The sequence below is a fragment of the Berghia stephanieae genome, chromosome 1, assembly GCF_034508935.2.
Source record: "Berghia stephanieae isolate SIO BIC M18660-M18661 chromosome 1, UCSD_Bste_1.3, whole genome shotgun sequence".
Classification (NCBI taxonomy): domain Eukaryota; kingdom Metazoa; phylum Mollusca; class Gastropoda; order Nudibranchia; family Aeolidiidae; genus Berghia; species Berghia stephanieae.
Window position 1 is genome coordinate 42,205,681 of NC_088360.1, and position 14,629 is coordinate 42,220,309.

The window sequence follows — 14,629 nt, forward strand, 5'->3', positions numbered from 1 at the left end:
CATTTAGGTAGGTCCCGGGTTCGATTCCTACTATGAGCAGTGCAAAGTTGAGTCCCTGGAATTGGAACTTTACTCACATTCTCTCACCACATTCAGGTGTAAATGAGTACCTGTCCGTTTGCAGCGTTGTCCTTGTCTTTGCAGGCACCATGTTTCGTCTATCGTGGTGTTTCTGTTGGCTTATGAAGCGTTCTGAACACATTTAATTTAATTTGATATTTCCCTGGATCAATACTCAAAATTTTCCAAGTTTTAGATATATAGACATCTAGTCTTATTTTCTGATTCTTCTAACACATCACTTCAATTCCCCACAAAATTGTATAATTACATAATGATAATTGCTTTTAAAAGCGGATATTAGCAAATTTCAAAGTTATTTTTTAGTTACTTGTATTTTGGCTTCTTTTGTATGTACTTTCTGCCAAGACCCTTGTTCTTCCTTCCACCACGGAAAGAACTTAGAAACTAGACAGGTCGAGAGTCGAGAGTCGAAAATTAAAATGAGAGGCAGCCACTTTTTATCCTTCTCTGATTTAGGTATATCAGTTTTTGACGATGATTTCTCAATTTCTATGGTTTTACAGATCCGGTAATGTTGCTTATCCTAATCAGTTTTGTCGTTTTTTTTGAAGTCGTGCCAAGTGTACCAGAAGTTGTTCACTTGACTTGTCGCTGTCACTGCTAAGTCGGAAGTGTCTGGAACTGGAGTGAATGCGCACTCGGCTCTTGCAGGTACCCCACTTTATAATTTGTTATATTTTTGAATTCGTGGATGAAACAAAGTTTTCTCCGAATAATTCTAATTCTATTTACCGTTTTTTCCCTTTTTTAAAATTTTATTTTACAGTTAGTTACATTATTGAATTGTTCTAGAGAAGTGTGTTAATTTGTTTTGTTGACGTGTGTATAAGTATAAGTCATCATAACGTATATTTTCATTTTCACAACCTTCTTATTATGATTTGCTCGAATTAGAATTATAAATGACGTTATGCATTTTTTTTTTACAGTGCTCTGGTTTCAATGCGACGTATTCATTTTAGGAGGTCTGACATCAGAACCCAAATATGGGCCTAGTTTTAACGTTGTAGTGGACAATATTTTGCGTCATTTAAAAAATATTTCCATTACTACAATGAGCCCACAACGAATTGGGTTATCAGACCTGCAAATAAGAGCACGTCATTGCAATACCCTACTTTGGGATTTTTCTACAGTAATAATATGAAAAACGAAGGGTCTGGAATGAGTGAACATTTGAATGTTTTACATTGACAATATACACACACACTGAATTCTGCTGTGATTAGGATTAGGATCATTGAACTCACCCACATGCATTGCCAGGGGTTTAGTTTTCATGAGATCCCACTTCTTACTAATATGACTACACTTACACTACGAGTTCCGGCCTTCAGCCGGACTGAGGCGCGGTTTGAGGCAAAAAAACCCACATTGTAGGGTGAATTTCCTTTGGTCGGGATGGCGGTTTCGAGGCCGTGGCAGAGGCTGGAGATTTTATAGCATGCTTAATATTTTTACCAGAGACCGTTGGGGGGATGTTGAAAAAAAAAAGCAAAAAAGTGACAAATTTTGCTTTCTTAATGCCAGATTCATGTCCAGCGTCCAATTTACCATGAGTTTGATACCAAGCACAATGTACTTTGTAGTTTTTATTTGTTTATTATTTGAAAAAAAATAATACAGCAACAATCCCTGTTGGAAAGAAATCCGTTTCCCTCGCATAACCTCCCTCCATTCCCCCAGCCCCCATCCAATCCAGTGACACAAAACTATCTTCCATAGTGGGCAGGGAGGTACATCCTGTGTCTTCTATCTATCTTTGTCTTGGAATGAGATTACTTTGTTTTGTCCTGGCCCTGGCTGGATACCCTGGCTGAGAGGGAAACGGTCAAATGTATAGTTATATTTAAAAATAATAATTTTTTAGGGGTTTTACGGCGCTTGCAACACATTTAGGTTATATCAGCGCCAGAATGTATAGTTAGTTTTGGGAGATGATATTTTTTTCCTTGTAAATCATCTCTCTGTTATGCACTATATTATGTTTTGTTTTGTTTACGTATTATATATTATTTGGAAAATTTGAGTGTAATCCTCTTAGTGGGGAATTGTGCTTGGGTATGGATGAGACTTTTATGCGATTTCAAACTAAGTATTTTGATAGTGTGCTCTTGGAATCCACACCTGTTTCCTATATTTGAACCAATTCCCCTTTGTCTTACCTTTTTTTGGGTGCTTTAATTGTTATTCTAGAAGTTTTTACTATCCCGTTTTCTTCCTTTTCACTGGCATTGTTATGACCTTAATGTGTTGCAAGCACCATAAAACTCTTAAAAATAAACACAAAACTGTCATTGCAACAGACCTCCATTTTTCATAAAAGACACACATACACACAGACACACACATGCTGATTAATAAACAAAGACACACACACACACACACACACACACACACACACAAACACCAGCACCTTCATACACACGTGATCAATGTAACTGTACTTTTAAAGTTGATAGGCATTTTGTGCTGAGTTTATTTATGTGCCTTATTTTAAAACCCGAGAGGGCGTCATGGACAAAAACTAGAACTATTCAATTCATCGAACTCTTCAGAGAGAAGGAGTGCTTCTGGAAGGTCAAGAGCAAGGATTATTCCGATAAATTAAAAAAGGAAATGGCATATGTGAGCTGTTGGATTTTGTTAAGATATTTTATCCTGACACTGACAGGGATACAGTGTGCTGAAAGATAAACAATGTGAGAAGTGCGTGGAGAAAAAAAAAAAAGAAAGCATCTGAACTGTCCGGAGCTGGAGTAGAGGAGAAATAGCTGCTCTCATTTTCGTGTCCTCTCTCAATTAACGGAGAAACCATATTCAAGAGATGAAGATATGTGTCTTCATCCATATGCAAATAATCCGAAAGTCACAAGGTTTTAATCTCAGTTCTTGCAATAAATTTGTGTGAGTGAAATTATATCTTTTACGAAGCCACTGTTTCGTCCATATGGACATATTTCTTTTAATTAACATTCTTCATTTTAATACAGAATAAACTATCAAAGCTCATAAACACTTTCTTCTTCGTGCAGACATTTTTTAAAACACACCTTTAACCAAAGGAAATAGGTGAAAGTGTGAACTCGCTTCAATTCTGCGCAAAAAAAAGTATGTCAAACCTACATAACTTCAGCCGCACCTCAGTCCATACAGTCCGTGTAGGGTTGATGAAATCGTCACTCAGACCTCCAACCGGGATTTCAGTCCAATAGTGTAGGGCCCCTATAACATTGCCACCCTGGGTTCAAATTGACATAGTATATTGTACACTCTACACACACTCAACATAAACAATTTTCACAATTCATAGTTGAAAGCCATAGCTTGCTGTTGTGATTTCTACAGTCATAAAAAACTGATAATATGGATATAACATGCAAAATTGTCACAATGAGGATTATAGAATGAAGTTTAGATTCAAAGTGCCTGCAGTTTAGTAAACATAATTCAAGAATGACGAACATGTACCATACTCGATTGGTGACCAGTGGGATTTCGTGACATGTCTTGTACTAACTTTATGAGTTCTCTGACTCAACAGTTGGTCAAGCGTTATATCTTTATGAAAGGCATTTTGCACAACTTTTCTCATCCTGTTGATGATCCTGTTACGTCTCGGGCGTAAAAATTCGGAGGATCCCCTTGGTTTTTCACAGCATTGTCTTTGTCCGAAAAATGTCTACGCACCTAAAGAGCTGCTTATGTTATTCAATATATTATAATGTGCATTGCCCACCAGGAAAAAGATAAATTGTTTAGCGCTGAGTCTGTTTTTCACGCTGTGAAGTACTATATGAATGTTCGCTATTATTGCATTATTTGAAGCAACCCAAAACTATTTGCTAAGCTACACAACTGAATTCCACTTTATGATTATTTTCTCTACAGGAAAGTGAATCAACACACCATTACTGTAAACATTTTAAAGTTTGAGTCATAGTTGATTAAAAATACCAAAAAGATTTTTTTAAAAAGGAATTCGGCACTGTGAGAGAACCGTTCAGTTTATCTCTATCATATTAAAAATTCATAATGTCATTTAAGATATAAGCAGGTATGAAAAAAAATCACAACACATTTTATAACATTGGAGGAATTTGCGATATTCTGTGCGCAAGGGACTTGGAACGGACTATATTATGATATGATATATAATATATTATATATAAAAGCACCTTACAGATGTGTCGTGTTAATAAATATTATTTAGTCTTGGGACCGACTTGTGCTTATTTTCACGTCTGATAACCCAAATTGTTATGGCCTCATTATTGTAGAGGAAATACTCTCAAATCGATACAAAATATTGTCCATTACAGCAATGTTGAAATGAGCAAAGAATTCTGTTCGGTTATCAGACCTGCAAATATGTGCACCTAGCCTGGGAACCTTATAATTGTAAATTGCCCTGAGCACATTTAATAGATATTGTTCTATGGAAGCTTATTGTTGTTGTTTGTTTGTAGTTGTTACAACACTAATTGGGGGTAGCGTGGCTCAGGGCTATGGTCTTTGCTTCCTACCCAAAAGGTACTGAGTTCAAACACCCGCGCTGTATTGCTTCATATCTTAATACATGTAAAAAAGACTTAAAAATCAAAACATATATCCGACTACAAACAGTTTAGTGGTTTATGCCTTGTACAGTGCTTTGACTTTGAGCACATTTAATGGGTATTGCACTCTAAATGTCCTCAAATTTTTAAAAAGAATAGAATTTTGTAAATGCCTTAACGTGGATTTAAACTTTAAAATTTCAACAGATTTTGCTCTGTCAACAATTTTGCTTCTTATGCCCTTCAAGGTAGCGTGAGAGAAGAAGTTCAACGTGAGTATCTTTACATAAAAATAAACAATTTTTTATTACCACCAAACTTTTATAAGAAAAGGCCACTAACTTCTTTTTGTGATGAGGGGTCTTCATAGACAGCTGCATCAAACAAGTCTGCTCATGTTTTGTATTGAAAGGGGATTAGATGGCTGAGGGGATAAAGCATTGCACTTACACCCGAATACACTGGTATGACCCCTGCTGTTTGCATCTCATTTTTTCCTTGAGGAAGAAATTTTAGGCTCAATTGCATACATTGGGGCATTTCATTGTCCTTGCCTGGTTTGTCTTGGATCTATTCTCAAGAAACATCGTTTACAGAAATCCCTGAGGATGAATAAAGGAAATTTTATCGATTTTGAATTCATTTATCTTATTAGAATCAGAAATAATTGAAAACATGAGATTGCTTTAGGTGTCTGAGACCTCTTGTCTTTTGTCTTTCTCTACTTTATGTTGTCATCATATTGGAAAGATAAGAAGAAAAAATAAAAATACAAATGAATTTTGTTTGTTTGTTTTTGTTTGGCTATTATTTTGCTTGATAAGGATTTTTTCCCCTTATTTGGGGATTTTTTTTTTCATATTTGTATTAGTATCATTTTTATAAGGTGTTAAACTTTTATTATATTTAAGGGAACGTCTTTGAAATATTGGTCACTGCTAGGTGGGTGGTGTTGGTTACTCCAAGTGTAAGTTATTGTCATGTCCAGTGGAATTCCTTTGAAATTTAATTAATTTCTTACAATGACTCAAAGACACTCGTTGCACTGCAGGATGTAAATGTCTGGATGAAGTAGAAACAGAAAGGTTGTCACTTTGGACAACTTTAGTTGTCGTCTTGTGACTAGTTTCAGTTGCAGTTGAAATGCTATTGGCCATTATGTTATAAGCAACAGGCTTCATTTTGTATTTTGTATTTTGAGCTTCAAATAAATGTTTGATCATGGAAAAATACAGTGTTTAATAGAAAATTTGCTCATTTTTTTCAAGTAGAGTTTAAATGTACAAATGTTAATGTTAAGAGTTATATGTGGAAATAATGACTTGCTGTTTTCATTATTGAACAGAGAATGGCTTACATCCCTGAAAATCATGTATACATTCCACTTTGTGGCAACTATGAATGCGAGACCAGGCTGAAAAAGATTGCAGAATTAGTGAAAAATTGCACTACAGAACATGAGATATGTAAGTATAAAGAAAAACAATATGATGTAAATCTTTTAAAAATGGATCCCTGTCGATTTTGATTTTTCTTTACTCTCTCATTTTGTAATGAATGCTCCTACAATTTATATGTGTTGGCTCTGTGTGTTAGAATTCTGAACTTATTGCTATGATAATTTCTTGTGGATGTGCAGCGTTGTTTAATAAAATATTGTAGTAGAATCACTGTTGTTTTGGTGCAATGCACTGTTCTGTGGAGAAGTTGGGGGTGTTTCTTTTTCCGCTTACCCTTCAGTGCAATTATTTCAGGGCCTTGGTGAAGAAACCTGGTCTGAGCAAGTAACGGTTGGTGGGGCTCCCTTTTGCACTTCTTAATGTGGCAGTTGCTGGTACGGATTCCGCTCTGTGCACACACTGTCAAATACAGGTCTGACCAAAGCATTGTTTTCTTGTTCTTTCACCTTTGGAGGGCACTGGTATAAGACGTTCAGCCTCAGGAAGCCAAAGGTTCGATTTGCTTCTGCCACTGTTAAATATGGGTTGGTCCAATTTCAGTTACTCGGATGAGGATATTCTTTATTGGATTAAAGATAAAATAAGTTCTTGAATTTTGGTAGACCTAACTTACCTCGATTCAAACCACATTTTCTGTCCAACATTTTGTTACTTTAAGTGCCAAATTTCAAAATTACAACTTATAGATATGAGTGGATCCTTCAATTAGATGGTGTTTATGGGTCAAATTTAAGCGATAAAATGCTCGAAGAGCTTTTCAAGGCTGGAGAAAATTTAATGGTAAAAGAGAAAGGGCCCTTTTTCTCCTGGGAACTTGGCTTTCATGGTTTTAACCGATCATTTGGAAATTGATGCATTTTCTTATTTTCTGATTTATTGTGGCTAATGGTAACTCACAAATTCTGATTGCTTTCATGTTTAAACTGTTCCATGTAGGGCTATACACATTTTTGCCAGAATTAATATTTTCATGAATGCATGAATATACCACAATAGAAAAATGTAACTGAGTAATTTTTAAAAGTTTATGAATTGTCGAAACTCAGGAATTTATTTGTTTTTGTTGAACAAGTTGGGTGCTGACAGGCAATGAAAAAGAATATGACCAGTTCCATTATTTTTATTTGACATCAGATTTTAAAAATTGTTTGAAGAAATACATCCTTGTTATCCTTTCCTTTCATCTGTTTTCCTTAAAATAAGTTCCTTTATTTTACAAATTATTATTATTATTCAGGACGGATATATCGACATTGTCAGGAGCGTGGTTTAATGTCGATATAAGCGTGATGTCGATATATCAGTTATTCTAAATCATGTAAGGGAAAGAAATGAGAAAATGCCAGAAAATAATAAGGGAAGTCGATGTTGATGGTTTGGTGGCCGCTGAAAGTGCCAATTTTGAAATTTATATTAGTTCACTTCATAATCAGTGATGATAATCTTCCGCTGATCCGCGGAATTCCAGGATTTTGGGATTTTCTCAGAAATTTCCGCTGATTTTGCAGAGTCAAACATTTTCCTCTGATAAAAGCTCAGGTCAAGTGGTAGATCCTTGAAAAAAATCACCAACATGTCTTGTGTCATATTTTGACACCTGTGCTCAGTTGTATGAATTTTGGTGACACTCCCATTTTTATGGCATCAGTCTAGACAAACTGGTGCCAGATTTCAAAAATGAGACAAGGCAATTGATGATCGAAAAAGAAGGTGGTGGGGGAGGGGGTAAATGAGTCTAGATTTTATTTGTAAGTGGGTCAAGAGTGTTATTACAGTTATAGATCCGTTTAAAAAGATCATTATCATAACTTGCCCAATAATGACAATGCTCAAACCCTAAAGATGATCGATAAAAAATACCCAATGACCAACTGGATAAGAGTTTATACAGATGGCTCAGTTTCCGGCGCCCTCATGAATGGAGGTGCTGGTGCACTCATACACTGGACAGATAAAACAGAAACAAAAATTTCTGTATCAATGGGTTCAATGTGCACAAGTACTAAAACTGAAGAAAAAGCCATCCTCAATGCAACAAAAGAACTATCCAGAGATCACAGAATATACGGGAAAAATGTGGTTTACTTGACAGACTCTGATGATGCTCTCCGGTCTATTGAAAATTACCAGGACTCTGAAGCCGCACACACTGTGGAGGCCCTTGAGGGCTTATCTGATAAAACAGGAAAAATTGTGCTGCAGTGGATTCCAAGTCATGTATGTATATATGGAAATGAAATTGCCGATCAACTGGCCAAAGAAGGAGCCCAAAAGGAACAACCGAAGTCGTCAATCACTTACCATCAGCAAAAGAAAATAATAAAGCTAAAAATAGACAAAGAAAGGAATGACACACACCTGGAACACAACAAGCAGGATCCAATCCATGCCATTCAGCGAAGTAGCCAAGTCACCCTATTCCGCCTCCAAACAGGACACAATAGACTAAGAGGACATATGTTTACAAAGCTAGGTATTGGAGCAACCCCTTATTGCCCATGTGGAACCGACCATGAAACCACTTTACATGTGCTTATAGATTGCCCATTATACAATGTGCAACGTTCGAACCACTGGGTCACCCCTACAACACTCAACACAAAGCTCTATGGTGAGGCTGAGGACCTAAAGCAGACCACAGACTTCATAGCAGATATCGGATTGCAGCCATAGATGTCCATCAGAGGAACGAAGAAGAAGAAGAAGATAACTTGCCCTTAATTAGAAAAAAAAATATTAATCAATTAAACTTCTCTCTCTCTCTCTCTCTCTCTCTCTCTCTCTCTCTCTCTCTCTCTCTCTCTCTCTCTCTCTCTCTCTCTCTCTCTCTCTCTCACTCTTCCATATCTCTCTCTCTCTCTCACTCTTCCATCTCTCTCTCTCCATCCCCTGTCTCTCTCTCTCTCTCTCTCTCTCTCTCTCTCTCTCTCTCTCTCTCTCTCTCTCTCTCTCTCTCTCTCTCTCTCTCTCTCTCTCTCTCTTCTTCTTCTTCTTCTTCTTCGTCTTTCTTTTTCACTCTCCCTCTCTTTCACTCGTTCTTAGTCCCTCTCTTTCTTTCTGTATCTCTCTTTCTATATTTCCCCTATCCATATATCTCTCATCCATTCTTCTATCAATCTTCATGTTTACTTTATATATATACGTCATCTGGTTATGGAGACATGATATTCATCTGTTAAAATTATAAGGGGTGTTCAACTTAGTTTACTCTTTTTACCTTTGTTTTTACTATGTTTTACAATTTTAATTTATTAAAAGATACTTGAGTCTAATTTGTAAGATCTGTAACCACTGGGCTACAATAACAAAGATAAAACAAGTGACCAAAAGTTAACTTTAAATCTCTTGAATAGAAGGTATTTAAAAAAATAGTTTTAAGGAAAGGAACATTCATAAAATGTTTACATAAAGTAAGTTATATCTCTCCTATTAAGAATAGATGTACACTAGAAGTAGTAATATACGAAATTATGATATTTTATGTTATGATTTTGTTTGAGTTTGACCGATGGACCGATAAATTTTCCTTCTCTTTGACAAATTACCATTATCATCCTTCCATAATATGACTTTAATAGTCTAATATTTTGGTACGTCTCTGTAGGACAAGAATAATTTTGTGGACCCTTTCCTCAGCAGTGGCAAGGACCACAAACAAGGAAGCGCCCTCATGAAGTTGCTGTGAAAAACAGTGGAGGGTCTAGATAGCTACTAAAGTGGAATAGCCGGAAACGGTCCCAATGGTACCTTATCCTCATCTGACTCCACATCGGCACATGCATCTTCTAAAAATTTACAATTGTCGAGTGGTATCGAGACTGAGTACCAGTAAAAGTGGCATTGACCATGCCCATAATATTGATAAGCTGAGCATTGGCATTGCATTTATAGAAATTAAGAAATATCTTTTTGTTGTTGTTGTTTTATCTTTGTTTTTTGTTTTTTAAAAACTTTTTTTTATATTTGGAGGGGATAAGAACTCTGTCTCATTTACCGACACTCAATCTTGGTTCCAGACTCGGATTGGCCGGGCAGCTTGAGAAGACAGACAGACAGTCTTGCACGTCATTGGTGATGTGGGAAATGTTTCTCGTTAGGCTAATTGTTGAAAGCCAAGAATATTGATATCGGGAATTTCCATTACTGGTAACAGTATCGAAATATGATTGCATAGCTTGACTGCTGACATCACGATTCTGATCAATGATGATTCATAGGATGTCATGACTTATTTTACATCACAGCGGGATCTCTGCATTTTCATTGACTGTTGTGTTTTAATTCACTGAAGGACATCTTGACCTTTTAAATTATTTTTTTAGACACATTATTGCCGGTATTGATGGTTCGCATGTCGATATAACCGTCTTGTGGTAAAATTGTTGTAGATATAGGCGATCAATATTTACTAATGTTATATAGCAAAAAAAGCCCCCAAAAACAGGACTTTGATGTCATGTCTATATAAGCATGATGTCGGTATAACTGTTGTCGATATATCTGCTCTGCACTGTATTATTATTATTATTATTATTATTATTATTATTATTATTATTATTATTATTATTATTATTATTATTATTATTATTATTATTTATTATTATTATTATTATTATTATTATTATTTTCTTCTTCTTCTTCTTCTTCTTCTTCTTCTTCTTCTTCTTCTTCTTCTTCTTCTTCTTCTTCTTCTTCTTCTTCTTCTTCTTCTTCTTCTTCTTCTTCTTCTTCTTCTTCTTCTTCTTCTTCTTCTTCTTCTTATTATTATTATTTTTATTATTATTATTATTATTATCATTATTATCATTATTATTATTATTATTATCATTATTATTATCATTATTGTTATTATTATTATTATTATTATTATTATTATTATTATTATTATTATTATTATTATAATGATAATAATAATAATAATAATAATAATAATAATAATAATAATAATAATAATAATAATAATAATAATAATAATAATAATAATTATTATTATTATTATTATTATTATTATTATTATTATTATTATTATTATTATTATTATTATTATTATTATTTAATATCTTCCAGATGGCAAGTATGCAGGATGGTTTGATCAGCATTTCAAAAGACACCACTTTACAATCATTCACTTTTGTCCGCCCTTGTGGGGAAAAGTATGTACAGATTTATTGCTTATCATTATATAAAAGGCTCTAAAAGGCCAATTCCACTCAGGTGGGTGGTGGGTGGTCTCACTCTTAGGAAAGTTGGTTAACCCCAGTTGGGTGGATTTTCTTTCCCCATCATTTGTCCTGTCAATTTGGCTTTGTGTCCTTGTTTTGGAATGAGACTTATTTGGTTTTTAATAGGCCCTACCTAGATGGAGTTTCTTATTGAGATGAAAATAATAAAATGGACCTAAATTGTGAAGATGATCTACCCCCCCCCCCCCCTCACCCACCTCTTGTTGTAAAATCATTATGTAGTATGAGGAAAGCTGAGGACAGATCTTGAGGTCCATTACTGCAAACTCATCTACCATGTCTCCTCTAAGGTTTAAAATCAAATTGATCCTGATGGGATTTCTTAATTTTGTTTTTATTGATTTAATAATGATGTTTATAATAGTACTGATAGGTAGTATTTTGTGTTGTTTTATGGCATATATTTTTTTAATGTCTTAATTTTTTTATTACCAGAGTAACATAGTGCGTTTTTATTCTTTTGGTTTTGGGATAAAATTTTTATTTGTTAAATAAAATCCTGTTTTTACTGACATATTTTTTAAAAGCTGAACCTTTCGGCAAAAATTATTAACAATTAATTACAAAAAAAAGGGAAACATTTTGATACATTAAAAACGGAATTTTAGAAACCTTGTCTTTGTCAATCCATTACTTGTCAGCGTGTGAATGATTTATTTGTGTTAATCCTTATGTGAATCACTGATATTTATTTAATCAATATTTTTTATTTCTCTTTGTCTCACTCACTGAGTGGTATGAGATAATAAATATGATTTTTGTTTCTTTATTACTAAGTAATATGGACAGTGATAATAGAAAAGACGAAGGAATTCTTGATGAATTATACAAATTATAAATGAAAAGTTGGTGTGATGTGTAAAGCTTAACAAATAGATGAGAATTATTTCAAATTAAAGTCCCTTCATGTATACTTATGTGCATTGTAGAAGCATTATTTGACTTCAATAAAATCATTGGAAAGCATTATGAGGCCCATGCATAAAGCACTATATTTTTGCCATTACTAAGAAACATATTTCGGAATAATTATTGACTTGGCATACCTGAACAAACTTTTCAACACAATTGTTTTCAACGTCAATATACATAAACATAGGATAGAAGTGAACAATCCATTTGTCTTTATTTTCTTCACTAACTATATACAAATTCAGATAAGCCAAGACATCTAGGGCTATATTGATATATGATATCAGACAACACAATTCATTGAATTTTAGTTATTCAGGGTCAAAAATGCAATTAATAACAATAAAATCTTTCCATCTCCCATTTGCAGGTGTGTTCCTTTCAAAAGGAAATAGAGAAAAATGACAAGAAGATAGTTTTGTTGCATTTGAAGTATTCGGACATAAAGGACAATGAATCCAGTTCATATAAATCTGAAATGGAATTGATGTCAACATTTTTCAAAGCATTTGGCTCAATACATACTATTTCAAATGATGAGGAATTAGAGAAGTTTGGAGAACTTGTGAAAAAATGTGTCAGGAAATACTTAGGAGAGGACGAGGAAGATACAGCGTCTCTAGAAGACGAGGGATATCCTCAGTCAGAGAGGAGTTGTGAAAAGAAAAGTTCATCCACATATTATACTACACCTGGCTTCATTGATGAATTTATGGATGCAGACACTCAGGAGGATCTTGAAGAAGTATGTATCAGGATATCAAATTTATTAGAATTCCTGGCTATTTTTTTTTCTAAAAATGTAATCTCTCAGAGCCGTTTAAACATCAATTCCCTGGTTGCTGTTGCATGATGTAAACAATGACAATATCATTTAATTCAATTCAATTCAATTTATTCACTATTTGGCTTTCGCAAATAATTGACAGGCATTGATGACAGCATACACGAAAGAGAAAAACAGAGAAAAAATGGTAAATGAAACAAACAAAACACGATGGTAATGCTAATAATAGTGGTAAAAAGTGATAACTGTAAAATTGACAATATAACAATGGTAATGACAGTTGCATGCCACCTTGTAACTTTAAGACATTTGTTTTCGAACATCATAATTATTCTACTCTTCTTTACGTCCATAGCTAATAGTCTGATTTGCTTTCTGTTTTGGATAGGGTGTCAATTTAGTTTTATAGAGTTTTGAATCAGAGATGCAATTGATTATGTGGTTTGAAGATAGACTAATGTCAGCATCAGTACCTATATTAATGGATAATAATGGAAGTTGACTCTGCTTTAAAGATGGAATCTTAGATTTTGAATCAGTAAGGCATTAAACCGAGTGCACAATTAAGAGGAGAAGCTCTAAACTTGGTCAAATACTCGAAAAGACATAAGAACTTTGCTATTTCCAAAATTATGCTGTGGAGCAAAGTATTTGCATTAAAAACAGAAAATAACTGGTTGAATTTTGCTTCTTCTTTTTGTTTGTTTGATTTAGAAATAATGTGTGAAATTGGTAGTTTCTTTAATATGGAACATCAATGGGGACATCCTTTATTTCAATGTGCGGCTATGTGGTATACTGGTATGACATTGGCTTTCGGATCAGAAGGTCCTGGGTTTGAGCCTCGCTCAGCGCATAGTTGAGTCCTAGGAGAAGGCTCTTTACTCACATTCTCTCACCATACTCAGGTGTAAAATGAGTACCTGGCCGTTAACAGCATTGCCTCTGTCCGAAAATATTGTAATATCCCCTGACAGGTGTCATGTCCCGTCCTAAATGGTAAATGTTGCTGTTGGCCAGGGACCCCTTGTAAAGCGCTTTGAGCATGTTTAGTGTAGTGGAAATTGGGCTATAAAAATGTTTTTTAATAAAGAATCCCCCTCCCCTAAAAAAACAAAGACAAAAACAAAAAAACCCAAAAAACAAAATCAATGTACCAGATCCTTTTTTTTTTATTTATTATGTTGGGTTTCTCCTCACTATTAATTCCATCAACTGTTTCCTGTTCAGAATATGGCCTTAACTCTTGCGCAATTAATAAATAATAATAATAAATAATTATTTATTTATATAGGTCTTCATTATCCACCAGTAAAAGTGCTCAGCAGTGTTATATAAAGCAATATCCTTCTGAGCCATGAGGCCCATGGAGCTGAAGTTTATCCTGGTTTCTTCTTCTTCTTTATTTTAAATCTGTAACTTCAAATTTTGAAGATTCCACAGACCACAGTATTTTTCTATATCATGAAAGGACAATAGAGATTGCTTGCTACCTTTGGATATGACATTAGTGTATTCCAAAGTACTTTCCACTAGATATATCAGACCCAGCTACCCAATTACAACTGGGTGGTCAGGGGTGTA

General features: G+C 34.5%; 1 protein-coding gene across 1 annotated transcript in view; it reads left to right on the top strand.

Annotated features, from left to right (window-relative positions):
* The first annotated feature begins 423 nt into the window (after nucleotides 1-423).
* The window catches only part of LOC144975207 (uncharacterized), a 71,922-nt gene continuing 57,716 nt past the window's right edge, over nucleotides 424-14,629 (top strand). Inside the window, exons 1-5 of the mRNA XM_078919055.1 lie at nucleotides 424-735; nucleotides 4,851-4,915; nucleotides 5,989-6,109; nucleotides 11,171-11,256; nucleotides 12,629-13,003. Coding sequence (XP_078775181.1) covers nucleotides 5,992-6,109; nucleotides 11,171-11,256; nucleotides 12,629-13,003 — 579 coding nt within the window. The 5' untranslated portion in view covers nucleotides 424-735; nucleotides 4,851-4,915; nucleotides 5,989-5,991. The remainder of the gene's footprint in view (nucleotides 736-4,850; nucleotides 4,916-5,988; nucleotides 6,110-11,170; nucleotides 11,257-12,628; nucleotides 13,004-14,629) is intronic.